Source organism: Vespa crabro, chromosome 11, assembly GCF_910589235.1.
Source record: "Vespa crabro chromosome 11, iyVesCrab1.2, whole genome shotgun sequence".
In the NCBI taxonomy this organism is placed as follows: Eukaryota; Metazoa; Arthropoda; class Insecta; order Hymenoptera; family Vespidae; genus Vespa; species Vespa crabro.
Genome location: NC_060965.1, coordinates 2,653,109 through 2,679,353, shown reverse-complemented (window position 1 = coordinate 2,679,353; position 26,245 = coordinate 2,653,109). Strand labels below are relative to the sequence as shown.

At 37.4% G+C, this 26,245-nt stretch overlaps 1 protein-coding gene across 5 annotated transcripts in view; it reads right to left on the bottom strand.

Annotated features, from left to right (window-relative positions):
* Nucleotides 1-1,736: 1,736 nt before the first annotated feature.
* Nucleotides 1,737-26,245, bottom strand: part of LOC124428262 (discoidin domain-containing receptor 2-like) — an 85,955-nt gene continuing 61,446 nt past the window's right edge. For 4 of the 5 annotated variants that reach the window (XM_046972157.1, XM_046972156.1, XM_046972155.1 and 1 more), the window contains 7 exons: nucleotides 21,785-21,890; nucleotides 18,141-18,372; nucleotides 11,914-12,369; nucleotides 9,104-9,311; nucleotides 8,466-9,017; nucleotides 8,140-8,237; nucleotides 1,737-7,755 (listed from right to left, as the gene is read on the bottom strand). In XM_046972157.1, coding sequence (XP_046828113.1) covers nucleotides 7,588-7,755; nucleotides 8,140-8,237; nucleotides 8,466-9,017; nucleotides 9,104-9,311; nucleotides 11,914-12,369; nucleotides 18,141-18,372; nucleotides 21,785-21,890 — 1,820 coding nt within the window. In that variant the 3' untranslated portion in view covers nucleotides 1,737-7,587. The remainder of the gene's footprint in view (nucleotides 7,756-8,139; nucleotides 8,238-8,465; nucleotides 9,018-9,103; nucleotides 9,312-11,913; nucleotides 12,370-18,140; nucleotides 18,373-21,784; nucleotides 21,891-26,245) is intronic. The other variant, XR_006943116.1, reaches the window with a different exon arrangement.

Here is a 26,245-nt window from a genome sequence, read left to right as displayed (position 1 = left end):
CATTTTCAGAGGGTGAGATATATTTCCCGTGGCAACAGCGCTCACACGGCAGACCGACCGTGATGGATGGGAAACAATAATGGCACAGGTTAAAGGTTCTCGCAGGAAGCGCATTAGCTAGCCCACACCTTTCGCGTGTCGTTCCCTAAGAGGGTGGAAAATGAAAACTAGGACAATTCGTTAGACCTAACGCGATACCTTTCTCTTTCTTTTGACATACTCATGATCTTGACCATAGGGCTAACTGATCAACTGATTATTAATTAGAAATGATTTTAGCAGTGCCTTTTTTTTTCTTATGTTAAATAAATGATTTGGACGTATGGTTAATTAAGATCGATGTCGAGTAAAGTCGATATAATTGAAAGTAACGATATGTCAAATCGAAGGATCAAACTTAAATCCTTCAGCATTTTGATAACTAATCGATCGATCGTAAAAAATTTTAATGTTAATATCTATTTATTTCACGCTAATTACATATTCTATAATTCTCGTAATAATTAAGATCTTTAACAAAGAAAAAAAAGTCAAGAGTTATAAATCCAATTATAATTTTAAACTGCAAAAGCAGTTGCCAGATGTCGATCCATAGTTTTACGTGGAAACTTAAAGTGGTACAGAGAAAGTAACTCGTGGCATAGAAGATGGGAACACAATAGGACTGTCCCGGTATGTCAAACTTTGAGTAATTTCGATAGAGCCAAGATTGGCGGGCCTAATGGATCGTGCCTGTCTAATGGAAGTCCGAATCGATGGGTGGGGTGGGGAAACATTTTAGAGAAGAAAACGTTCGAATGGTTGGGGTGGTTCTCCCGCTGCCTTTGCATTAGCCTTCTTGAAAAGAAAATGGTGAACCGGCCTTCTCAGTAAGGAAAAAAAAGGGGGAAACGGACGATAGAACGTAAAGCACCGTGTCGAGGACAAATTAAAAGAGGAACTCGCGCAAAAAGGAGTCAGTGAGTGAATGAGAAAGAGAGAAAGAAAGAGAGAGAGAGAGAGAGAGAGGGAGAGACAGAGAGAAAGAAAGGTATAGAGGGAAACTGAGAAAAAGAGATGAACGAGGGTACACTGGTTAGTGGGGGTAAAGGCTATGACGGTCTCAACCCTCGAGTCATTAAAAACGCACTCGTCGTTCTGGCTATTAGAATGACAAATGACATCGTTGACGGCGCCAAATTAGTACGATGAAAGGACGACAGCCATCGCGAAAGCTAGCTTACGTTGGTACCACTCGTGAAAAGTCCATGCTAAAAGAGGCCGCATAGTCTACGTCGGGGGTTCCCATTGGGACTACCGGTAGATTAATAATTCTTCTTAGTTGAGTTAAACAATTCCAAGTATTCTTGGTATTTCAATGTCCTCAATGAAAAAAGTCTGAGCAGTATGACTCACGATAATTGAGAAACTGGAAGTCTTTTTAAAAGTCGTTTTATAAAATAAATAAAACCGGTCGTTGCATTAATCAAATAATAAACGATGTCGTTACTAATTAGGGACTTTGAATTAAATAGGGGAAGAAAAAAAAGATATCAGGATCGTTTGATAAAAATAACCTACCTGATGATTGAGCCTTGTAATTGGACAGCATCTTAGCGATCTTGAATATCTTTCTTATATATTTTTCTTTCCTCTCCATTCTGATGACAAATGGGAATGGGAAGAACGATTTAGCTTATTCTATGAGTTCAAATAAAAAAGAAAAAGAAAGAAAAAAAAAGGGGGAGATCAAATTGTTCACTTCGCTAAAAGTTTTATTTTCGTCCATTCGGACAGAGATAGTCTTATGTCTGTATATGTATAACATGTGTACGTTCTGTCTTGCATGTCTTTATGTGTATGTATCCTGTGTATGTATACGTATATTCGTGTGTACTTGTGATACATTAGACCTCACACTCGCAATCTCCTACATCCCAATAATATAATATAATATAATATAATATATATATATATATATATATATATATATACATATATATATATACATATATATATATACATATATATATATAGTAGTGTCTATCTCGGTAGCATACAAAAGAATACAGGCACACAGATATCAAATATGCTTCCGGTACTTGTTATTATATACTAGTCGACCAATATAATTACATTCATAGTGGTACCTCTCGTCCTTTACGATATAATTATTATTATAATAATTATTATTATTTTTATTATTATTATTATTATTATTATTATTATTATTATTGTTGTTGTTGTGTTGTTATTATTATTATTATTAATATACAATTTATGTACAAATGGTCACTGTTCGCTTTTACCTTAGGCGAACATATCAGCGATCTTTCACGTTTACATACATATTATGTATAAATTACAACGTTATATACACGAAGAGAGAAAGAGAGAGAAAGAAAGAAAGAAAAAGAGAGAATGAGATAGAAAGAGAGAGAGAGAGAGAGAGAGAGAGAAAGAGAGAGACGTATCATATCATTTTCACGATTATTCTATTATAATAATGATAATACAAAATTTTTACGAATTTAATATTATGAATGACAAAAATTTAACACGAATTTCGAAAACAATGGAACGAGTTCAACACCGAGCGAGCGTTAACGAAAAAAAAGTTAATCTCCCCGACTGAATCTCTCGAGAGGTATTCGAGTGAGTGCGAAAGGGTGGGAGAGGGTTAGAGAGGGAAGAAGGGTGGAAGGGGAGTAAATGGTGAAAGTGGTACGGCCGAAGGACTTAAAAAATGCAGACGGGTGTTCTTCGAAGCGAGGGCCACTAGAAGATCGCATGCAAAGAGTTTCGAGCATGGCAGACATCGTGACTGCCTCGATACGGCCGGCTCGTTCTCTCTTCTTCTTCTTCTTCTTCTTCTTTTTCTTCTTGTTTTTTTTTTTTGTATTCTTTTTCTTTTTGTCATTCTTTTTATATTTTTCACGTAAGCTCGCCCTCAGTACAGTGGCTCTCGTTATATTCCATCCGTCAGGAGCGTGCCGTATCGCTACGATATATCGCATTGTCGTAGACACGTCGCGTCGCTGAGGTCGACGCGATATTTAACCCTTCCTCTAACTTCTCCTCTTCCCTCCCAATCACACACATACTCTCTTTCTCTCTTTCTCTCTTTCTCTCTCTCTCTCTCTTTCTTTCTCTCTTTCTGCGTTCCATTTTAAGGGTAGCATGCACGAAGTGCATACTCGCGAACAGATATGGCAAAACTCGAGCAAAATGCCTTTCTTTATTTCGAGAGCTTAGATCACGAATTCTCGACGTAAAATTACAAGTTATATTTTTCGTTGTTTCTTTCTCCCTCTCCTTTTTCATTGCTTTCTATCATGCCCTCACTCACATATTTTCCCTTTCACATTAACATTCGATAACACTTTATCATTCTGGTTAGACCTTTAACATTTTCTTTTTTTTTTTCCGATATATCATATAAACAACTAATGCGACAGATTTGTCTGAAAGAAATTAGTTGTCTCTTTTTCCTTTTTTTTTTTCTTTTTTCTTTTTTCTTGTTTTTTTTTTTTTTTTTTCTTTTCTTTTTTTCTTCTTTTCCAAAGGATACAACTAATTTCAACGTTACGATATATGATACATGGAAAAATTTTGGATAAAAAAAGAAAAGGAAAGTACAATAACGAGATAAGTCTTACGTAACATCTTCGCGTCTTATAGCTCGTTCTTAAATATAAATCGATGATTGTCGTCGGAGAGGAATCGACAGGTTTATTGGAAGTGCAGGAGGAATAGTCCTGGAACGAATAGTTCTAGTGAAATTGATCCTTTCGATTCCTCGCCGTATCGAATCACGAAAAATGATGCACTTCGTTTTGTAACAAAGATACACGCCGTTATTGCGATTGAAATTATTTATTTGCTCGTGCCTCCTATGAACTTAAGGCGCTTGAGAAGATCTGTATATGTTTTTTGTTTGTTTGTTTGTTTGTTTGTTTGTCTGTCTGTCTGTCTGTCTATCTGTATGTATGTATGTATGTATGTGTAATATATATACATATATGTATATATCTATGTATTACATTTACGCGGTCCCCTAACAATTAATATTTACATTCCGTCGAAGCACTTTGAAGCACTCTTATCATTATTCACCATTTTTTTTATTTTCCTAATAACTTTTCCTTCATTCGATATATCCTATGAGGCGACGATGTCAACGATTATTATATACTAGAGATATACATTGCTAAGATTTTGATCGTTGTAAAACACTATATATATTTATATATACATATATATATATATATATATATATATATATATCTATATATATACCTTATATATATACATACGCGTCTCTGTGCCTTCCCCTCCAAAATAAAAGAAAAAAGAAAAAAAAAAATAAAAATAAAAAAAGGAAATAAAAGAGAAGAAAAGAAATTAAAAAATAAAAAAATAATGGACATAAGCGTCCAAGGAACATATAGTTTTCTTGTGATCTATAAAAATTGTATTATTTCTCGAGCATGATTCTCACGATGGTTTCAAATTCATTAAAAGAATCCTGGCTAGGTAGTAATGAAAACAATTTAATTATACATCGCTAAAATCCTTTCGCGTGCACTTTTCTTTCTTCCTTTTTTTCAATTTCTTTTCCTTTTTCTTCCTTCCCTCCACACCTTTGGACCACAAAAAAAAAATCGAGAAATAAAAAAAGGAAACTTCTCTCCGACGAGACGTGTTAAAGCACATACACGCGCGCGCGCTAAACGAAGAAATAGAGATAGAGGAAAAGAGTGTTAGAAAGAGAGAGGGAGAGTGCTATTCGCGAGAGCCGCAAGCTCTTTCTTTTTTCTTTTTTTTTTTTCCTCTTTTTTTTCTTTTTTTCCTTTTTTTTTTTTCTATATCACAATAAAGTCGCGTTAACGTTCTTTTCTTCCTGTACTCGAATACTCTTTTCCTGTTCTTTTTTCATTCCTTAACCCTTTCTTATCATCTTTGTTAGTTACTTAATACACACGCAATTATTATTGTTGTCTCATCCTGTATTGTCTATTCCTTACGTCTGTATATTTTATTTTGTTTAATCTCGTTGCTTGAAGGCGTTTTGGTACAGATAGAGAAATAATCTTGGGTCTTTAATATATGTATATAATGCATATATGTACTATGTACGTTTAGAGTTCGTTTTGGATAATATGCAATCATTCATTCAATCTTTATATATATATATATATATATATATATATATATATATATATATATATATAAACACACATACTTATATTCATAATTTCATTTCTCGTGGGCATACATATGTATATAAATAAAGAGGGTCTTTCAGGGAATTGCAAAATTGGGGAAATATCACTAGATACATTTATAGGATTTTGCAAAAGAATATACAGCATAATATCTATAATATATATATATATATATATATATATATATATATATATATATATATATATACGTATGTATGTATGTATATACAGGGTGTCACGTAAAATGTCCACATTATTATATTTTAAACAGTACAATTTTGTCCTGTAATATTTGTCTATGTTAATATTTAAATGTTCCGTTTTATATAGGACATCCTGTATATAACACGATAAAGGAAGCGCGCGCGCAAGCGTCTCAGCCCGTTGTATCGGGAAGAGGATCGGATAAAGTTCATTATTTTAATATAATATACATATTCATTATTTTTATCCAAACGTCAGTCTTAGCTAAGATTCGAGATCAAAGCTCGCTATATTGTCCCGACGCTTTTTCGATGGATCGATCTGGTCCACAACGCTCGTAAAAGCGCTCTAAACCGAGCGATTAATTATCCTTCGCTCGTGCCGACGTTCTTTCGAATAAATATTCGATTAATCAAGCTCGACATTACTTTTTTTTAACCCTCTTTCTCTCTTTTCTTTGTGTAATTGTAGACACATATATATACACATATTATACATATATGAATATATATGAATATAGTATATATATATATATATATATATATATATATATATATATATATATATATATATATGCGTGTGTATATCTTTCGGTCGGACTCGAATCGATAGTGAGCTCGATCTTGTTGCACATGCGTGCCGAATAGAGCGAATCATTAGCTTTACTCGTTCTGGAAATCCGTCAGTTATCTCGATTAGTTTTATTACGCGTTAACATTCTTTCTCCTTTGTTTTTCTTTTATTATTATTTTTCTTCTTACAAAGTAGATACGTAAAATATATACAAATGTTCTACGTCCTTTCTCGCGTATCTCTTAACGACGCGTTTAAAGCGTTCGAAGTTAAAGATCAAGCGTATTCCGATCATCTTAATATTAAGATAAAGGAGAAAGAGAATTAGGAACAAAAGTAAGGATTGTACGATAATAAAAATGATCGTGTGACATCCGGAATACAATGGCAGTGAGCAAGATAGATAGATAGATAGATAGATAGATAGAAAGAGAGAGAGAGAGAGAGAGAGAGAGAAAGATAGAGAGAGAGAGTGAGATAGATCTTTACGAGTAACGAGAAACGACGTAATCCTATAAAAAATCGAAGCAGCCCATTACTATAATACGAGTATGTATTATCATTCTACAAAAGATATGTCTTAAGTATTCGAGTAGCTCGAATGAATTACGTTCGATCTTGATTGGCTGTTCCTCGTTCGATCCGTCGATACTACGAGCACATCTATTATTATCTTATTCTCTTTCTCTTTGTCTTTCTTTTTCTTTCTTTTTTCATACACAAATCATTGGATTTTTTTTCTTTTTTTTTTTTTCTCTCCCAAAATCCATTTATAAAGGAAACGTGTCGCGACGTTGAATTTCCAGAAGAGTTAAGGATCGGTAATTATCGCGATTATCATTATTAAAATCTGATATGCTAATTTCGTGTAATACAACCGTGAGAATTACGCCCGTTTTATCTAACTACTTGTTTAGTATGTATATACATATACATATACATATATATATATATATATATATATATATATATATTTACACACATACTATATTCTCGAATATTAACGCTTAACTACGATTACATTGTTTATAGTGCGTCAATGGCAGTGCACGTCGAAGAAAAACGAAATAAATTTGAAATTTGTTAGATCTTTCATGCGAACACATACGATTTCGTGTGTTTCCCATAAGACTCATCGTGCGAGGACGCATTTGATAGAGTAAAACGTATTGCTTGATCTTCATTGCTTTTGTCGTGTTATTATACGTGTTAAATTTGCTCCATTTCAATTATATTCATATAAGAATTCATGATTTTATAATAACTACGCAATATTAATTAACTTATAATTATGACGATTAAAAATGATATAACAATGTGTGAATGATCAACGGGTCACTGATGTAGGATAGTATATACACATATTTGTATTTTCCTTATTACAGATTACTTGAACCATTACTTGAAAGTTAAAAAAGAAATATCGTTTAATAAGTTGAAATTAAACGAAGATCAAAGAGTAGTGTAATTAATCAAGTATAGTAATTAACGTACCTCTGTAACCTTCGACACGTTTTGCGTATATCCCTGAAGAATGCGCGCGCGTGTGCTTCATTGTTTATGTATATGTATGTATGTATGGATGAACATGTGTCGTGCGATTTTACGCATATCTATGAAGGGAGTGTTCTCTGCGTTTGCTTCCTCTGCGTTCGCGTTCGCACACTGGCTCTGGACTCGGAGGATTGGAGTATGTCAGATTGTTCGAGCCGCGTGGTGGTGGAGCACTCATCGGTGGTGGGGGAGGTGGAAAAAAGCTCTGTAAACACGCCTAAGAGGACAACGATGATTCATTAGAATTCTCTCTTCTGTTTGTTTTGAAACTTACTTGATCTATACGATCGAAATATTCCGAGAAAAGTAAACATATTTGAGAAAAAAAATTATTATTCAGATAATAATAATAAAGAGAGATTGAATGTGTGTGTGTGTGTGTGTGTGTGTGTGTGTGTGTAAATCATTATTTTGAACAGTAAAAATATGGATCTCTCAAATAAAATTGAAGATTAAGATGAATTAATACATATTATATTATATTTTTAAAAATTATCTTACTTTTAAGAAAATTTTATTGAACTGTCTAGTATGCCTGCACGATTTTATCAAACAACGTCGGCTATTGTGAGATTAAAATTCGGAAAGACCGAGTGCTTACCTTCGCACTGCCTCTGGATGACGACTTGGAAAATACGCTATCTTGATCGCTGCTCACGCTAGGCACAGGCATTGGTACCGCGTAATCGTAGGTGGCATCTGCACGATATAGACCACACGAATCAACATTAGTGACTCGAAAAAGAGTATCACGAACACGGCAAAATTAATCGTTTGATAGTTATGAATTATTATTAATAAGAACAATAATACAATAAGAAATTATTTAAGGATTTTTAATTATTCGTAATATTTTGAAATAAAATATAAAAGATTCTATTGAAGTCAAGAACGTATATTTGCCGACGAAGAAAAGTTTCCACTTACCAGATTGTTCAACGCTGTCGTGAAGATCCTTGTTGTCTATAACGACGGTGCTGTATCCGTAATAAGCAGCATGAGGAGGCTCTCGATACTTGTTCTCGTGGAAGGGTTCCTGATATTCGTCCAATCTAACATCTCCCAATAATCGATCATTGAGATCACGTGGTAGGGTCGTTAATTTCGTTCCAGCATACCGATCGTCTAATTCCTCTACTCTATACGTCATCAAAGAAGGATCCTTCTCCGTTGTTCCATAAGCTGATTCGGGTGATAAATGCTGATGGTTGCTCGAAGGAATTGCACTTTTCGCACCTAAGGGACTGGCAAAGTTTTTTCTTTGTCGATGACGTGACACTATGAGAAAAATAGCAACTGCTAAAAGCAAAATGACTGCTGCTAAAACTCCTATGATTACGGCCATATATGTAGGATCATCTTGTTTAGCGACGGGAACTTCGGCTTGCAAGGGATTGTCTCGAGCAGAATTTCGATCACGACTTCGTGGAGCTTCGGTTGTAGGCGGAACTTCTGGAGTAAAATTACCATGCGCGATATCTGCAACATTTGAGGTAGACGATAAAGTGATTAAAAGATCGTAAAAGTTTTGAGATTACGTGTAGAATAGAATTTGAAAAGCTTACCGGAATCAAAAGTGATTTCACTGATCATTATCCATTTAGCAGCGAAGCTAAACCTCAATTTGACAAATTTTCCAATTCGATGATGAAGTTTGATAGTGATATTTCTCGATTGTTCAAAAATCTTATCTTCCATATATGAATAGACGATTGGATCGCCAGTGTAATACTTGCCACCCACGCTGAACATGATGCTCACTTCGGAGAACACCTAAGCGAGAAAGAACAAAACATTGGTGAATTCTCTTATTCGCTTGTAATCCGCCTACGTCGCTTGCAAGGACGTTAGCAGTCTCGTCGCGTTAACGCAGTCAATCTCAACTCTCGTTAAATCGGCAAATATCGCTTATTAACGCTATTACGAGCGCTTAAAGCGCACTCGATTATGGATATAATCAAAGGCTATTATCGTTATCACCATCGTGCAAGAGAGGGAATGAATGAGAAAGCGAGTGAATGAGTGAGTGAGCGAGTGAGTGAGAGAAAGAAGAAGAGAGAACGGATAACGACCTTAACGCTGATGCATCAGGATCGAAGAAGCGAATACGCGCGGAATGCTAATTCGGGTCTCTTACTAGTTGAAGAAGATCGTGAAGAGGAGGAACCGACAGATAAACGAAGAGAGATAGCACGAGAACTAGGGCTGGTACGTGGTACACGAAAGCGAAGATTACAAAACCCAGATTATCAAACTCCGTCTAAGATGAGGTTCATGGATTTTCGTCTTCTCCTCAGAGAGATAGAAACACCAACTTGAAGAAGAAAGAAAGACGAAGACGGAAGACTACTGACTACGCTTTGAAGTGCAGTGTCTTTCAGGAGACGTGTCCTATCCGTGCAAGTGGGCACTCGCTTGTTAATAGAAGGAGTTGTTCAAAAGTGGAATGGGTTGAGAAGGTTGCCAACTACTCTTCTCTCTTTCTCTCTCTCTCTCTCTTTCCTCTAGACTCTCCTATACATCTAAGTACTGCCGATTTGCCAGACTACCGGTATTGTATTCGAATACGTGGCGTATCTGTACTCTCCGGATCGTTGCTTGCCACCATTGTGTATATGAGAGAACGAGAGAGAGAGAGAAAAAGCTCTCGCGATGTTACCTTGCTCCCTTCGAACCTACTCTTCCACCCTTCTTGAATCTACGTTGCTGAGCGTTTCTACTGCCTACCCAAGCTACTAGCTATCCTCCTCTCTTCTTCCACTCATCATGCTCGTTCCCTCTCACTCGCTTGGTCGCGGCTATACAATCGGCTCCCGGGCTGGGTAATGAGGCGCTCCATTCAAATAAATCTTGATACCGGTAGGAGAGTGTTTCGCGGCCCATTATATAGAGAGATCCCAACGTGAGTTGGAAAATTTTCGCGGAAGGGCCAAACACCGTCGCTGAGAATCCCTACGCGTTAATGCCAACAAGCAAAAGAAGCTTTCTCCTAACTACGGCTCACCCTATCTCTCTTTCTGCCTCTCTCTCTCTCTCTCTCTCTCTCTTTCTCTCTCATTCTATTTCATTCTATCTCATTCCAGCTAGCAAAGCCAGAGGCTAACCGTTGTTGCGCCTCGTTAACCATCCTACAACCTCGACCTTGACTCCAACGTGAAAACTGGATTCTATGCCGTACATACCACCCTCGTCTTTTCCGGGCACGGATTAAAGCTTTGCGCTGGATATCTCCCTCCTTCGTATGGGTTTTCAACCCGAGTCTATATTTATGGTTCTTTCTCTTTTTTCTCACTACCTTTTTCCTTTCCACGAACTATCATTCTCGCGTAAGCTCCTCCTCCTATTCACGTTTTTTCCTTTCTTTCTTTCTCTATTCTTTTCTCTCCCTCCGTCCGTTTTCCTTTGGTCGCCATTTTGGTGCAAACGGAAAGTCGCCCGAGGGTCTTCCAATTTCCTCTTCGTCACGCGCATATTATATACTTCTATGTCTGCAGACATTTCTGAGCCCGCTGTTATCCGGAAAGTTTCATCGTTCGAATTTTTCGATATTTCCAAGACTCCCGAGGATTGTTCGAAGCAACGACGAAGAGCATGTAACTTCGTCTAACGATAAAGTTTCGTGAAAGTCATGGAAATAATAGGTTCTCTGTGTACGGCGGTGGTAAGACGGACGCAAGTAATATCTTTAATAAGTTAGTAACCAGTGTGAGAATGTACGCGAGTGTTCATTGTTGAACGAGCAAAGAAATGTTGCGTTTGATAGAGAAAATTCGTAAAAAAATATTGGAGAAAATACGGCTACGTGGAGTTATACTGTTCGTTGTTCTTGGTAAGTATAAAGAATGTCGGGGAGAAATAGGCAGCAAGTTGATACGAGAAAGAAAGACAAAGTACATCAATGATCGTCACTATACGTTCAGGAATTCACTATATGTTCATGAGTCGCGTGTATGTTATGCGCGATGTTATCGATCGAAAAGAAAGTTAGCGGGGCAGACATGCGAGAACTTGGAAAGAACGATGAAGTCATCGTGTATATTAACGCGACTAGGAAAATTTAATACATAGACGATCACTTTTGTAATATTTCATGGTTGCGCATATGACATCATTAGATGTTTTGTTATTAACTTTTCTTTATAGTATTTTCACTAATTACATAACTTTGGAAAATATATAATCCGATTATTAATTTAACGATAAAATCCATTAAAGTTCTAATTAATGTTAACAAACAACTTGTTGTTACGGATAACAATTTTATAATATTTTCTATTTTTGTGAGAAAGTTACTTAAGTATTTTATAAAATTTCGAATCTTCTTAAAATTTATGTTAATCTTCAAGCACGTAATGAAGTTTCTTATTAAACTCACTTGTACTTCCTTGGTGAACTGATTATTGCAGTAAATGTGAACGGCTGAAAACTCTCTGACGTGGTCGAATTCAAATTTGATCTCGAGCGGATGACCCGAACGAGTATCATTCCTCCAGCCGACCCAACCTTGACCACGATCGTAATCGTAGTAGCTCATCTTGAAATTATCCGGGCCGATCTTGCCGTCGGTTAGTTGACCTAATCCTCGTAGTAGCTGACCGTCCCAGTAACCATCGTAAGTAGCATCAAAGAACTCCCAGTTACTTCGCTTGTCTCCTTGAGGCATCGAATATGAAACGATACCGTCGTTCCAAGGACAACCGTACAACTCGACTCTCATGCAAACTGTACGACGATGATAACTATACGGTAGGAATCGTACTTTGCTCGCCCACATTGGTGGATCTAGCTCGTGCTTCGACTCCAGGTATGTATTTGTGTTGCCTTTTATCACCTAAAAAAATATAAATAAAATTTCATTGTTACACAGTCTTAAATCTATATATATATATATATTTTTTTTTTAATTTAATTGAAATTATTTTTTACTCAATATAAATATTTTCTCTTAATCTTTTATAATTATTACATATATTTAATTTGTTAAAATTTTCTCAATTATCCACTTAATTCATTGTTTAACCATAGACATTATTACGTATATCCTATTCTATACTAATTACTAATAATTATAGTTCGATATGATATGGACGATCGAGTTACGATGTTGTGACAGTGTATTCGAGAGCAAAAAGATGAGACATATCTCATGTATATAAAAGAGAGACTCAGATCGGAGCGGCATTGCAAAAGGTTCTCTGAGCTATGTCGGTTATTTCATTTTGAGGATAACGCATCGTTAGAAGAGACAAGACCCGTTCGTAATATTCTTTGAGCGTTCGCGACTCACCCACTGTCTTCTTACAGAGGAAGAAGGGGAGGAGGAGGAGGAAGAGGATGAAGGAGAAGGAGGAGGAGAAGAGGAGATTTGTCCAGTTGGCGGCGAGCTGCTTCGAAACAAGGCTCGTTCTATTCGACCGTTCGACCGCGAGCAACGACGAAAAGACTCGCCCTCGCACTACATGAGAAAGGGAGAGATAGAAAGAGAGAGAGAGAGAGAGAGGGAGAGAATGAAAAAGAAAGAGATAGATAGAAAGAGAAAGAAAGAAAGACAGAGAGAGAAAGAGAGAGAGAGAGAGAAAGAGAGAGATAAAAATAGTGATGGAAAGAGAGGGTTAGAGCGAAGAGGGAATATCGAGAATTTCTCGAAGAGCGAGAGACCCTTCGAAACAAAGGCTCTCTTATTTCCCACTTATGGACGACTCGTCGACTCGCTTCTCGGCTCTCGCGTAATACCTACAACCTTCTCACGTATGGTTAATTACGTGAGCGTACTGCACATTACGAGGAGTATACAACCACGTACACAAGTGTCCTCCCTCTCGTTTTCTCTTTCTCTCTTCTTTATTTTTTTTTTTTCTTTCCTTTTTTGCTTTCTTTCCACCTACTCCTAGAACATCTTTCTGTCTATTTCTATCTCATTCTTCTCTTTCTCTTTCTCTTTTCTCTTTCTCCCTATAGTTCGTATCTTTTCTTTCTCTTTGCCAGTGTTAACGACCCTATTATCGTCGTTCGCGAGACATCGGTATTTCTACCATTTCCTCTCTCTTTCTCTTTCTCCTTTTAACATTGCCATTCGTACTCGTACATGTAACACATTTCGATAAGATTCCAATTGAAACGTTTCGTACATTTATTTGAAAACGCTATCGTTTTTCTTTTTAAAATTTCTATTCTTTTTTTTTTTTTTTTTTTTTTAATTGACTTCGTCCAATCCAATCGAACACTTTTATTATGAATTATTGAAAAAATTGTTAAGAATGTTAAATCATGAATAGGGGATACTTGACACGTACAAGTTCATTCGTATCTTATTATAAATAATGCTTGTATTTGATTTAATATGAATGTAAAGGGAATGAATAATTATTGAAAAAAAAAAACAAAAAAACAAAAAAAAAAGAATCTATACTCCTAACGTTAATAAAAAAAGATAAAGATTCTTTTTCATAACTCGATGTTCGTTTCGTGTAAGGTGTTCCGTGCTCACGAGACTGGTTCGTAGCAAATTCCGAACAAGTCGACGACAGGAGCTACCGTCAGCTACCTGTCCTCATCGATGCAGCAGAAACGCGAGGAAAACATTAACATAAAATGGGCGTTGGTCTTGAGCCACGCCTACCTCTTTGTCGCATCGGCTCTCTTTTTCTCTGGAATTTGTCTACCGAAAATCTTGTCGGAGATGGAGAGAAGTAAAAAAAAAAAAAAGAAGAATAAAAGATTCAAGAGGAGGAAGAAGAAGAAGAAGAAGAAGAAGAAGAAACGTCAAGAAACGTGAGGAGTGAAAGGGGAGGAAGAAATAATTTAAGAAGCGATATCAGAGGAAAGTCTTTTACTCTGAATCCGTTTGCGGCTTCCCTCTTTTCATCTCTTTCTTTCTCTCTTCTTCTGGCTCTCGCGCTCCTTATAGCGTGGGAGGGAAGATAAATATCGAGATTATTTATTTTTCCTGGCGGCCGCGCGAACGGCCCGACGACTCGTAAATGCCGTCGTATTTTTGCTCTCTCGTGCAAGTCCACCCTCTCCGAATTCGCGGTTGATATTTACGAAATTATCTTCCGGGAGAAAAAAAAAGAATGAGGTAGAGAGGGAACGGAGAGAGAGAGAGAGAGAGGGTGTGTGTGTGTGTGTGTATGAGAGAGAAGAAAAAAAAGAAAAGAAAAGTGATACAGGGACAAGTGAAACTCCTCGATTGGTATCTTATCGAGATATCCCACAGGTACGAAGTAATGGCTTGAAAAGAATAAAACAAGTTAAACGTATCTCCGTCCTCTGAAGCACTCTTCTTCTTTCAAAGAATCCACTATCGATTCTCGTCTGATTCCATCCATTGATAAACATGTAAAACTAAAAATATAAAGCTACAGTTGTATTTCTATATTTTGTTAGATGGAGAGAAGAAATATAATATCGATTTTGAAAGAAATATCTATTAATAAAAATAAACATTTTTTTTTAAGGATAATTATTAGATATTTTAAAATAAGATATTTAATTTTTTATAAACTTATTAGAATGTCAGAAGAACACACACACGCACACACGCACAAAGAATACATACAGTACTTACGTCTAAACTTTTCCATTGTAATTTAATGGCAAAAATTATTTTTTCAACTCGATCTCTATTTCTCTCCTCTCCTTCATTTTTTATATAATACATAAAATCATATTTCATAAGGATTTCAATGAGAACGGCTCGTTTATTTTGATGTTTTCTTTTTTTTTTCTTTTTTTTACTTGGCGTACGGATCAATATCGCGCGACATGAATGTACTTAGTCTAAATTAATGTTTCAGAAGGTACTCGCTGAGTGAAGACGCACATACAAAGTTTTTTACTCGTGTCAGAAAATAATTACCGAATTGCCGTCTCGGACGCCTACATGCGGACCGCCACGAATGAAGTCGTTTTCTGTATTTCTACTTTGCCTTTGTCGCACGTATATTAGTATTTGCGTATATAGGTATGTGCACAAGCACATACTCTTGCCTCGTAGATTTTTCTTAATTTCCTTTAATAGTCCGTGAACACGACTCGCTGACAGCCGTACCGGTTATATTCTACGAAGGTCGAGCGTCCTCGAAAGAACGCTCGACGATCGTACGTACGATAAGGACGAACGTCGTTCTGTAATTAAGCGACGAGAAACACGCACACACACTGAGAAGGATGTTTCTCTCAGCGGGAGGGAACGTACCGCGGGGACGCAAATTTCTGCGGATTTATACTGGCACTTTTCTCTCTTTCTCTTTTTCTCTCTCTCGCTTTCTCTCTCTCTTTCTCTCTCTCTTTCTGTTTCTCTCATATCAACCACTTGGGTGGGCCCAACCTTTTCTTATCCATTTGAACTGTTGTCCTCGAGAAAACCTTACGGACTCCTGCAGGTCGTATCGATCCTTGATAGAGACCGTGCCCCTAACTCCAAGAAAACATTGTACTATTTATCGTGTAATAAAAAGAAGTAATTCTTATATTACTATTTTAAGAATAAAATATTTTCAATTATTTTGAAACATTTTTGCTTTTCATTCAGGCGTAATCGCATCTTTATGATTTAAAAGAGATTATTATTCTTTAAAAGATAGATACACGATAATTGGATTCTGGTTAATTGTTGCGCGATAGAATTCATTCATAGAAATGATCTGATACGTAATATAATACGAATATCGGATCTGAAAATATTAATGATTCGAATCATTGAACATGTAGAATAATTATTTGATGAAATAACATTTAAATAAAATAAATATCTAATTATATCTTGATTGAATTTATTCGACATTACTTAAGCTAGTAATTATTTTGCAAAATAATTAATATATGAGTTTAGAAAAAAGAAATAAAATTCGGCTTAACTGAATCGACGAATGAAAGACCTTCACCGAGTTTATGAATAAATGAGGAAAAAAAAAGGTCGTAGAAACAAGGAAATCTATATCGAAGTATAAAGGGCATCTCTAGAGAGCCATGATCCCTTTAGAATTTCGCAGTTCGTGAGATTCGTAGAGTACTTCGGTATGGCCTCGCCTATTCAGACAGGTACGTTCTATATAGGTGAGTTGAATATCGTCTGACCCGTGTGCACGCGACGACCTTCCCTTCCCTCGTTTTATTGATCCACCCTCCTATACAAATAAGCTCGAGGCAGCCCCTCTTTCGTACTAACTCCCGAGGAAAACCTCTTCAACGATCGGACGCTTTACGTTTTTTCTTTTCTTTTTTTTTTTTTTTTCTTTTTTTTCTTCCTTTCTCTTTTTCTTTCGATACGAATTTCGAGATATCTCGTGAATCTTACTCATGCGCAAGAAACAGTTCTTACCAGCATGAATGTAATCTAATAAAGTTTCTTTGTTATTTTACTGTATGATAAGTATAATGTATAACGTGATGATAGTATACAATAGTATTATTCTGAAATGTTCGATTATGTGTAAAATTCAACGCGAATAATTTTCCAATCCTTCGTCTGATTTCGATATCGATGTATAAATTAAATTTTATCGATGTAATGGACGTATTTTCCTTCTACAAATATGGGCATTCGTAGAGCGAATATGTAGATTAAGCGCAGTGAGAATTGCGAAACAATCGGATCCATTTACAAGCTCGAGTAGAGCAAGATCGGCTCAGTGAGTCCACTACATTTCTACGAGATTGAAGCGTTGTCCAACCAAAAGCTGATAAGATCTCTTCAATATATTCATGATACATTGCAGAATTTCCCACGAACAAATCGATATGAAGTATCGTTCCTTTGGTATTATAGAAAATACAATAAGGAATCGTTATTTCTAGTACGATATGAAAACCATTCAAAAAGTTTTCAGCTTATTTGTCAGATAGTGTTTTTAAAATTGCTGAATAGTAGTACTTTTAAAATCACAGAATATTGCATTGTCTACTTCATTAACGAGCTAGTATATTCTCAGTAACAAATCTATTCCAGTTAAATGGTGAAAGACAAAAAAAGGCAAAAAGAGTGAGTGAGTGAGAAAGTGTGTGTGTAAGAGAAAGAGAGAGAGAGAGAGAGACAGAGAGAGAGAGAGAGAGAGAGAGAGAGAGAGAGAGAGAGATAAAGGAAAAGCGTACATCTCTGGAAAATAGCGTATTACATTGAAGATTTACGTCTTGTTAATGTCACGCTTTAGTTGCTGCCCGTGGTCGGCCTTTAGACTCGTGGACAACGCTACAAATCATTCTCCATAATCCGCGCACACGTACGTACGCACGGCCATTTTATGCACATTGCCCTCGACTAAATTTAACCTCTATCGTGCTCCCTCTCGCATTTAACGTGACTCTATTCGGATAAATTACTATAACTTCGCCGATCGATTTGAATTATTCGTTCGTCATAAAAGCCTGTGGTCACTTATTCGAAGTATGGCTACCGAATGGTCTCCAGAGGGTCGACGATGGTAATGCTAGTAGGATATAAAGAAGACTGACGATAAATATATTTGAAATATTCAATAAAATTATCCATTTAATAAATGAATGAATAATAAAAATGATATAAAATTTAAACAATTTTTCTACATGATCGTTTTAAATTATGATCTATTAAGTAATATGAAAAATATTTCACAAATGACTCACTTCCTCGCCACGAACATCCCTGTAGCGAACCCATTTGCCAAGTTTAGGCCTCCAATATTCCAAAAGATACGCTTCCGAATATTCAACGCCTTGTCCATTTCCAAATCGACCTTGAGTACCAGTACCCGTGATCATATGCACCGTATGTAAATCGATTTCCAACCATTCACGTGGTTCAGTTGTGATCTGTTGCTTCGGGCACCAAGCACCACCGTGACTTTCTTGTCGTAGCCTGGAAAAAGTAAATGTTTTCTTTTAAGATCAAGATAATCTCTTATTTTCTCATCTCCTCTGTTTCCGTTTCTCGATACTTGTTCGCCTTAAACGTTTGAACGATTGGTCTAAGACAATGTAACTTTTTGCGAGAAATCGTGGATGGAAAAAGAAAAAGAAAGCAAAAAAAAGAAAAGGTTAAATAAAAGAATTGCGAACGGAAGCGATGTGTGCATCATCGAGAAGAGGAAGTCGCATAAATACGTGATCGTCTTCCTGGCCGACGGATAACCGTCACCTTGCTGGATGAGGTAGAGTTGATACGGGGGAGTGAAATTATAATTTATCGATCGTGCCGAGCCACCGGATGACATGAATTAAAGATGAGGTGGCACCATCGCGAGAACGACGACTACGACGACAACGACGACGACGACGACGACGACGACGACGACGACGACGACTACGACGACTACGACGACGATGGTGAAGCCACTTCGAGCTGGCTAATAATTGTATTCGCACATACCTTTCACGACACTCAGACACTCAGAGAAGCGTGCTCTTTACCGAAGAATCCTTCGAACGATTCGAGTACCTTTGGAATAATCCTTTGACAAACGATTGGAATGTCCTTTGTGAAGTTAGCATTGAATAATCAGTAGATACTCATATGAAGTATCTCTTCGTAAGAATTTCATTATTCAAAATCAAGAAATATGTTTACAATAAGTCTTATAAGATATATGTACATATTGACAAATATATACTCATTCAACTTTCTGATATTAATAAAGAAAATACAATGTGAAGACAAGAACGAATTAGACGAATTATTCACCATAAAATTCTTTTGCTCTGAAGAAATTAACCATCATTCGTTCTGCTTCTTAAACTCTCTCATCCTTTCCCTCTCATTTTCTCTCTATCTCTCTCACTTTCCCTCTCTCCCTCTCTCTCTCTCTCTCTCTCTCTCTCTCTCTGAAATGTAAGAACTTGAAATTTTGCTTTGACGAGAAGGGCAGTAAAAGCGAATACACGGCGTGAAGTCGCGGAGTTGGAAAGGAAGGAAGAAAAAGAACAAAAAAAAAGAAAAAGAAAAAGAAAAAGAAGATAGAAGAAATAAAGGAAAGCGGTGAAACGAAAGGGATGTTGCATAGAATGAAAAAGAGGGAGATACAGAGAAAGAGAGAAAAAGAGACAGAGAGAAGGAGAGAGGGAAGGAAAGAAGGGGAAAGAAAAAGAGAGAGAGAGAAAGAGAGAGAGAGAGAGAGAGAGAGAGAGAGAGAGAGTAAAAGTGAAGGGAGGAAGGAGGTTGAGGATAGAGAGTGAAAGAGAGATAGATAATATGCACCACCGTGAAGGACCATAACTCATAGCCCATTAAGAGAGCTCGAACTGTCTGCCTGCCACTTTGATACAGTCCAGGGCATCAAAGACATTCCGCGTACGCGGCACCCGCTCCACGATAAATCTCAGAACGGACGATTACGTTGCGAGTAGACTCTGCCTGGAGCTGCCACGTTGGCGAATTCGGTGCGAGAAGCTTTTGAGAGAACTAGAGAGAGAGAAAGAGAGAGAGAGAGACAGAGACAGAGAGAGAAAGAGAAATAAAGAGAGAGAGAGAGAGAGAGAGAAGAGTGGAGTGAGTTACTCGATTATCGGGAGAAACTGTTTGTCGAAAGCACGAACGTGCCAGAAGTCGAGCATACGCTAGGATATATAATGGACGTCGAAATCCAACGTGTTTCTCCACCAGTCGCGAAAACTTCGAATCCGTCTGACGAAGGAGAAGAGAAAGACAAGGTATGAGAGAGAGGGAGAGAGAGAGAGAGAGAGAGAGAACTTTCGAAAACAGAAGATACGTTTCTAGCTGAAAGGATTTATATAATATATAACATCGAATCCTTCTGATTTCGTTTATTTGAATAAACGAAAAAGTTAGATCGTAAAATTTTAATTTCTATATATTTTTTAGGATATCGTTTTATGACGTATCGTCTCATTCATGAATTATTTCGATTTAACTAAAACAGCATAATCAACACATGAATAATCCGGTCGTTATGCAATAACTATCTCTCGTTAACAAGTTAAGGTTGCTCTCGTAGCATCATGTAACTTTAATGAAGACATCTTTCCTTATCATGAAAATCATTACCTTTATGGACTCGTTTAGGGTAAAAATGATGGGAGAAATGGAGGAACGAGGTATTGGTAAAACGATGTGGTGATCAAGAGATAGCATTAAAGTGTGTACAAACAAAGTTTAAATATGGGTATTTTAAGGTAAATGGAAGGCGTAGAGGTAAATAGGGTATTCACCGGGAAGCCCGTAGCATCGTAGAAGCCTTATAAGGGCTCGTTGAAGGAGGTCTAGACGGGTCTACTAGGAAAAGACTGCGTAGGAGCGAACGATATCGGTATTGCATTCACGGGGCTTTCTTCGTGTCGCCAATACGAGTGCCACAAAAAACGTCTTGTCCTTCTTTTTCTAGCGCTACCGCATAACCTACTAATGCGCTTTCGAGCTTTTCGAATAAAAATCGACGAGCTTTCTAACGATCGGATAAAAAGTGTTACTCGTTTACAAAAAAAAAAAAAAAAGAAGAAAAAGAAAAAGAAGAAAAAAAAAAAGAAATTCATGCAAATATGTGCGTAATAAAATGGACTTAAGAAAAAATGAAATTCCATTTATCTAATAATATATTTACAACAAAATACGAATATAATATATAGTCTTTTGAAAAATCATAAAAAAAAAACGAGTGACATAGTCCACGATTAATTCATGTAATAAATTAAAATCCAGTAATAAAAAATGGTCAAATAAATGGTCGATGTAAATAATAGTACGAGCCATTGAGAGAGAAAACACATCGCACCGTAGGTGGTCCAAACGATCCTTTGTATCATATAACGGACTCCGTTGCGTTCTTTCCTTTTTTCTTTTTTTTTTTTTTTTCCTTTCAATGGTAATTAACTCGCACGTATAATCAAAGGACTAGGTATGAAGAGGGTATATGCATTTAGGGCGTCTAAAGGGCTTTGAAGCTGGCCGATACAAATGATTCAGCATGCGGGGCTCAGTATCCCAGGCGTCATTAATCCTCATTGCTAGTTGACGGCCACAGTAGACGTGCAGTTTACTAGTATGTGATTGATATGATAACCGACTCTCAAGATAGATCCTTACCTATTTCGACTACGTTAGAAGGAGTATGACGAACATGTCATCGATGAAGCGACATCGTTTCTCATATATCTATACCACGGCTAACCACGGACCAAGTAAGGAAGAGAAGTACATCTTGACGGCCGATCGATAGTACGACATTCTTTTTTTATATCTTATTGTATTGCTCCGAGCAACGTGAGCGTTCTATAAGAAAGTATCGAAGAGGGAAAAAAGAATGTACTACTCTACTCACCGGCCATGATGGGGTCCAACGTTTCCGCTATCAAAACTCGAGCTGGCTGTAATGTCGGCATCTGGGATCGCCCTGGACTCCATTCCTAAGGGTGCGATGCATTGTGCTGAAAACGAAAAAAAAAAGGGAGATTCGGTTACGTACGCTTCTACGATACTCCTCCTTTGATCAATATGATTTTCTGAAAGACTTTTATAACACGCGATACCTATGATCGATCCCATTCTAAAAATAGTTACTATTTCTATAGATGGTATCGTTCGAGAAGGATTAGAGAGAAGTTTGATTCGTTAACGGTAGTTTTAAATCGCCATTTATCCTAGACCCAAATTTTCAGTACATCAAAGAGATGTTGATTGCTCCGCACGTCGAGATTACAGCGCGAGAAAGTTCTCAAGAAAAACGGATAATATTGGTGGCGTCGGCTCAATTCGCTCTCGTAAACTCAATAAATTCAAGTAGGAAATCCAACTCCGACTGGGCTGTAACGACAGCTGTTTCCTGAATCATCGCCAGGCACGTCAACGATTATCGAGCTCGTTTACTCGTGCAACGACCTTAAATCCACAAACTTTCTTCTCTACCCACTCCTCCCACCTACCCCTCTGCCGTACACTTTCTCCTACTGAGTTTTCTGTCCCGTCACGGAAGGCTGCCGAGACCACGTAAATAAGTGAGCTTGTAAATTGTCTTTTTTTCATCTTTCTCTAAAAGACTCGTCTAAAACTTGGAATGCGAAGAGAGATAAAATTTCATTGCCACTTATAACATTTCACGTTTTGCAAAAGGAAGTATCATCATTTAATAAAACCCTTTGAATTAGTTCTCTCTCTTTCTCTCTCTCTCTCTCTCTCTCTCTCTCTCTCTCTCTATTTTCCAACGTTTACTTTACAGAGAAGGCTCTATTTATGGTTTACTTTAAACGACGCTGAAAAAATAAATTCAGTATTAAAATTCTTGACAAGGATGGTGAAATAGAAATAAAAACTTCGAATCTTCTTTGAAAGGCAATCGGTAACAGTACAATTTCTGAAGTATCCTAATACGTGATTGACGTGATTAAAATTATTCCGATGTATTTTATGCGATTGAAAATTCTAAGGGAAATACTACTTCGTAGACAATTTTCTTAAACCTTCGTACAAAAATGGGATTTTGCTTAGGGATAACAAACGAACTTGTGTCTCCTTATGAAAGGCAGGTTCGATTCCTGTATTTATAGACATCCTGGAAAAGAGGTAAGGAAGCGAGAAGGGGGAGGGGGAGAGGGAGTGAGAGAGAGAGAGAGAGAGAGAAAGTACTAGAAGGAAAAGAAAAAGAAGAAGTAAGTTATGCGACGTTTGGCCCGCCTCAGCCACTCGTTCGGTCACCATAACTCTCGAGAAGTGACAGCTCCGAACGGAAGGGTGGGCACCGCCCTCATCCATCCGCGAGAAGAGGGAAATTGAATGCCCTTGCAACCCTCTTCGCGAGATTCTTCTTCTTCTTCTTCTTCCTCTTTCTCTTCTTCTCTTCTTCTCTACTTCTCTTTTTCTTCTTCATCTTTTCTCTTCCGCTGTCAAACTGATAAGCGCTTCCCTCTGAAGAAGGCTTTTCGAATCTTCGTATGTTCTCGAAGAAGGCATTTTCTATGAGACAAGAGCACCCACTCTTTACTCCCTATTTCTTTTTTTTTCTTTTTCATTTTTCGTTTTTCTTTTTTTTTTTTTTTCTTTTGTTGTTCTACAAAAAGAATTGATCAATTTCAGTTCGCAAATTAATCGTAAAGTAAGAAAATATATCTACAATATTTTCGAGAGAATATTTCATTCAAATTTTATTGCTAAGTCAATCATTGCTAATTGTTAAGTCTATTATTAAATTGTTCAATATTTAAAAAGAAATGAAATAATTTTACTGATATATTCTGAATAAAATATCTCGGTACAAGATATCCCTTTCTTTTGAACAAATTCAGAAATGACGAAGTCAGGAATGCGGTATACTAAGAAAACGTTTATGAAGGTGCTAATTATTTGAAGCAACAGGATCGCCGGCCTTGCGTTTTCTATGCCACGAAGGAAGGTGCCCTTTTTCTGCTTGCGTCAGAGTAAAATGGCTGAAGGAAATGAAGTGAGGGAAAATTTTCACAACGTCCTGGGTTCTCTTTCCCTTTCCCTTTCCCTTTCCCTTTCTCTCTCTCTCTCTCTCTCTCTCTCTCTCTCTCTTTCTCTTTCTCTCTGTTTCTCTCTGTTTCTTCTATCTCAGGCGGATTTAATAATTTTGCCTTGGCCCCTTGCCTTTGTTAACCCGGTGATTATTATTAATGACTGTGTACGCGGTCCAGACCGTGGTCTTCGCTCTCCGTCTCTTTCACCCTTCCTCCTTTTACATGTTTTCCTCGTTCAACGGCGTGAATGTAAATTAATTACCTACTCTCTCGATCTTAGCGAAAAACATATTAAGCGGCCTGCCTTATTACGCCGTGATATTAACGTATAAATCATGTCTTGCTTTAAATACTATCCACAAATGTTTTCCCTTTTCTTTTTTAAACTACAGAAGAAAGTTTCTCAGGCACGAAACGTGCACGATCGATCGACTCTGTTCTTTACGATAATGCGCTTTCACCGTTTCAACAAAAAATTCATTAAGATTAAAAATAACTTCGATATATTTTCCATATCCAAGTGATAAACATTTCTTGAATTCAACTTCTTATCATGTATTAACATACTAAGATGTATTAACACGAATTCAACAACGAGAAAGAATGGGAAAAATACATTTTTGAAAACAAAGAATAAAATCTTTTGTTAGAAGAGACACAAACGTTTTCTTTTTCTAATATGAATAGTAGACGAAATGGCTTTTCCTCGGTCGTATTATGTTACTGTCTAACACTTTATTCGCTTAACAAAATTAGCAGGTGCCCACCTGCTGCACTGTATTTTCCATCTCTCCCTTTCTATCTCTATCTTTTTCTGTTTCACCGAGAACACGGAACCCCTTTCGTGCGGGCCAGTGAAATTAGAATAAATGTTTGGAAGAGCGATGACCTCAAAAGAAGTTCATGCTTTCCCTCTGGGCAACGTGGTCGTGTTCTAGTGCTATCTCTCCCTCTCTACCACCCCCACCCCTCCTCTCTTTCTCTCTCTCTTTTTCTTTTTCTATGTGTCCCTTTCCCTCACTTTCTTTCTCTCTATTCGTGCCCATTGTCGAGGTCCAAGGGAGCCATTTTCGCCTCTTTCAGGAAAAACAAACAGCCTCGGCCGTAGGTTGTTGGAAGGGAAAGGTAGTGGTGGCGTTAGGTGGTGAACCGAAGGCGCATGCTCTTTGTCGTTTCTCTTTCTGGCGCCGCGACGGCTGGAAAAACGGAAGTACTACTTTTACGCGACCCTTCCGTCCCTCCTCAGGCGTCCTGCTGCCCGAGCCTTTTCTTCCATCGGTCCTTTTACACCCTTCTCCACAAGATCCCTTGGGCGAACCGACCCGCCCCTCGGCAGACTCGAAATCACCGTCTCGAGTTGCATGCGTTGCTTACCTCTCGAGGGGACGCGAGACGCCAACCCCTTTGTGCCGAGCGTACCATGTGTTTTGCGTTTGCCTTCGTGGCCTGGATTTATGAAAATACTCGCTCTACTAGCGACGTAAATCGTGCTTATTAAGAATACCGAGATATTCTATCTTCCTCTCGGGTATTCTCTTGAATATGTATATATATATATATATATATATATATATATATATATATATATCTTTTGTTTATTTTATTGAAATTGTTGAATTTATTTAGTTTCATAATATATGAGAAATTAGTTTGCACTAAAATTGTGCTCATAAAAGTAACGGAAGTTAATAGAAGTTCGAATTTAGTACAAAGGCAATGGTAATAATCAACTTTCACAATTAAATTAGGCCTACTGTTATCAGGTAATTACATAAGAGTCTCGGGAGTCTTCTAAATAGTAATCCAACTACTTGCTCTAGGTTGGAAACTTTCTTAATTATGATTACTGATAATATTCCCAATGCAAGAAACTCAACTAAAAGTTAAAATCGACCAGTTGACCCGAATCAAACTGCTATAATGTCAGAGCGAACACGATCGAACGATAACGCTATAATCGTCAGGTTGTTATGTTAATGCGTCAAAGAGCAAGCTGATAATTTCGTATCCAACGGTTGCGGATCTAATGGATTTGCGAATAATTGAGGAAGGAGACTGGGGAGAGTTGGAATGGGAAGGACGACGACTCGAGGGATGACAATAGCATAATGTGCGCGTGCGTACGTGCGAGAGAGAAAGAGAGAGCGAGAGAGAGAGAGAGAGAGAGAGAGAGAGAAAGGGCTTTTCGCGTAACGGTTCTCCATCCAGGACACGCGCTCGTCATGTCAGTCCGGCTGCGTGTTGTCGACGCGATGGAAACTCCTGTGCACGTTTGTGCAATCATCCACCGTACCGTGCACAAGCAAACATAA